At 55.3% G+C, this 1,996-nt stretch overlaps 1 protein-coding gene across 2 annotated transcripts in view; it reads right to left on the bottom strand.

The window, feature by feature from the left end:
* Positions 1 to 1,146, bottom strand: part of PRKAA1 (protein kinase AMP-activated catalytic subunit alpha 1) — a 35,266-nt gene extending 34,120 nt beyond the window's left edge. The window contains exon 1 of one of the 2 annotated variants that reach the window (XM_019517923.1): positions 1,002 to 1,146. In XM_019517923.1, coding sequence (XP_019373468.1) covers positions 1,002 to 1,131 — 130 coding nt within the window. In that variant the 5' untranslated portion in view covers positions 1,132 to 1,146. The remainder of the gene's footprint in view (positions 1 to 1,001) is intronic. The other variant, XM_019517925.1, reaches the window with a different exon arrangement.
* Positions 1,147 to 1,996: the final 850 nt, after the last annotated feature.

Raw genomic sequence — 1,996 nt, 5'->3', positions numbered from 1 at the left:
CATACCACAGACCTGTCTAGCAGATTTACAATCTAGAGCCTTATTTGAGGCAGAGTATGACTGCCACTAACTCGCAGCATGATCTTAAGAACTTCAAAACTTTCCCACCCCTATTTTTCCCACTTAGAGTAAAAAAACCTACCCATCTTGGATGGATGCCAAGTATCAGTGCTGGTGCAAACAAAACTATGAAATGAAAAAAGCCTTTTGAGCATCTCATCTAACTGGCAAGGAACCTCAAAATACGCAAGGAAAATACCACATTTAATGAACATAGTCTTTGCATGTAGTAACTCACAAAAATGTTAATGCAAGTGCAGCACGGTCACTGGCAACTGCATGTGCAATGCCAGGCTTCAGCAAGTAGGCTTTCTTTAGATTTCAGGAAAATGAAATCAAGCCATTTTGCCTCTGGAGAACAGTTATTTCCTGCCATAAAACAGGAGGAACCACCCACTGACAAACGATTAGGTTCAACATTTGGTTCCTGCAAATGTTTGCAACATGCCAGGGACTGCTCCACAGCCTGTGTGCTCTGCCACTTCAGCTCCTCACTGCCTGAAGAAGGGGCTTGTGCCCCAAAGCTTGCAGAAAACTTTTCCCCAGCTATTTAGTTGGTTTATTAAAAGATATCACACCTACCCAAAGACCCCAGCGGCTCTTCTTGTATTACTTTTGTCCGCTATAACCTGAAGTGGGAAGCCCGTACCCACGTCCGCCTTGCCCAGGGCAAAGATCAACCCAACGCCAGCAACTGTCCCTGACACTCAGCGCCTCGTAGCCCACAGCCCTGAGCTCCCCCTGCGCACCGCTTCCAAATGCGCCCCTGGTGCCGGGACCCGGCCCCCGCCACATGCTTCGCTCTCGCAGCCTCCCCGGGGCCCCAGGCCGCAGTGAGCGCCGGGCCCCCCGCAAAGGCCCAGCCCAGCCCCCACCCGGGGGGCGGGAGGGAGGGGTGGGGGTCGTGCTCTCCCGCCCCCCAGGAGCGGCCCGGGCCTCACCCTTGACCTTGCCGAAGGTGCCAACGCCCAGCGTGTCACCCAGGATATAGTGGCCGATCTTCACCCGCCCGTGCTCGTGCTTCTGTTTATCCGCCGCCGCCATCTTGATCCAGGAGCCGAGTCTGCGCATAGCGCCGGCCCCGGCGGGGGGAGGGGCAGCCGTAGTGCCCGCCCCCCCTCACGCCGGAACCCGGAAGTAAGCGCTGTGGCGCCCGGGCTGGGCGCTCCCCCGGGAGGAACCATTTGGTGCTGGGAGGAAGGGATAGTGTAGAACTGTCCAGCTGCGCAGGGGCAGGGGCAGACCATTGGAGTTGGGGGCTGCGGACAAGCCCGGCCCCAGGGGCGGAGCGCAGGGGGCGGGGCCGGCTCCAGCGCACTGGTGCGGGAGGCGGGTATGCGCAGGGATTGACCTGTCGGGTACACGTGGTGTGCAGTGGGTATTTATAGAAATGGCGCGTGTGTACACATAAGTGTGCGCGCGTGTGGGTGTGTTCACGCATACACACACATATATAAATATATACATGCATGTGTGTATACATACATGTATGTCTAGGCATGTATATATGTCGTCAGCGGCAGTCCCTTAAATATAATATACAATACACATACATGCCCATACACACACACACACGTATATATACAAATACTAGTAAATTGCCTGTCCAGAATGACAGGGAGTGGGGCCAGCAGGGACCTAGACAGGTTACAAGGATGGGCGGAGGAGAACAGGATGGGGTTTAACACGGACAAGTGTAAGGTGATGCACCTGGGGAGGAACAACAGGCACCATACATACAGGCTGGGGAACTCCCCTCTTGTCAGCACGGAGGTGGAAAAGGATCTGGGAGTCATTATTGACTCCAGGATGAACATGAGTCGGCAATGTGGGGAGGCGGCTAGGAAGGCCAACTGCACCTTGTCGTGCATCCACAGATGCATCTCGAGCAGGTCCAAGGAGGTGATCCTCCCCCTCTATGCGGCACTGGTCAGGC

This window comes from Gavialis gangeticus, unplaced genomic scaffold (assembly GCF_001723915.1).
Source record: "Gavialis gangeticus isolate Ggan-Ray unplaced genomic scaffold, GavGan_comp1, whole genome shotgun sequence".
In the NCBI taxonomy this organism is placed as follows: Eukaryota; Metazoa; Chordata; order Crocodylia; family Gavialidae; genus Gavialis; species Gavialis gangeticus.
The sequence above is the reverse complement of the archived record's forward strand: the minus strand, read 5'-3'. Positions and strand labels throughout refer to the sequence as shown.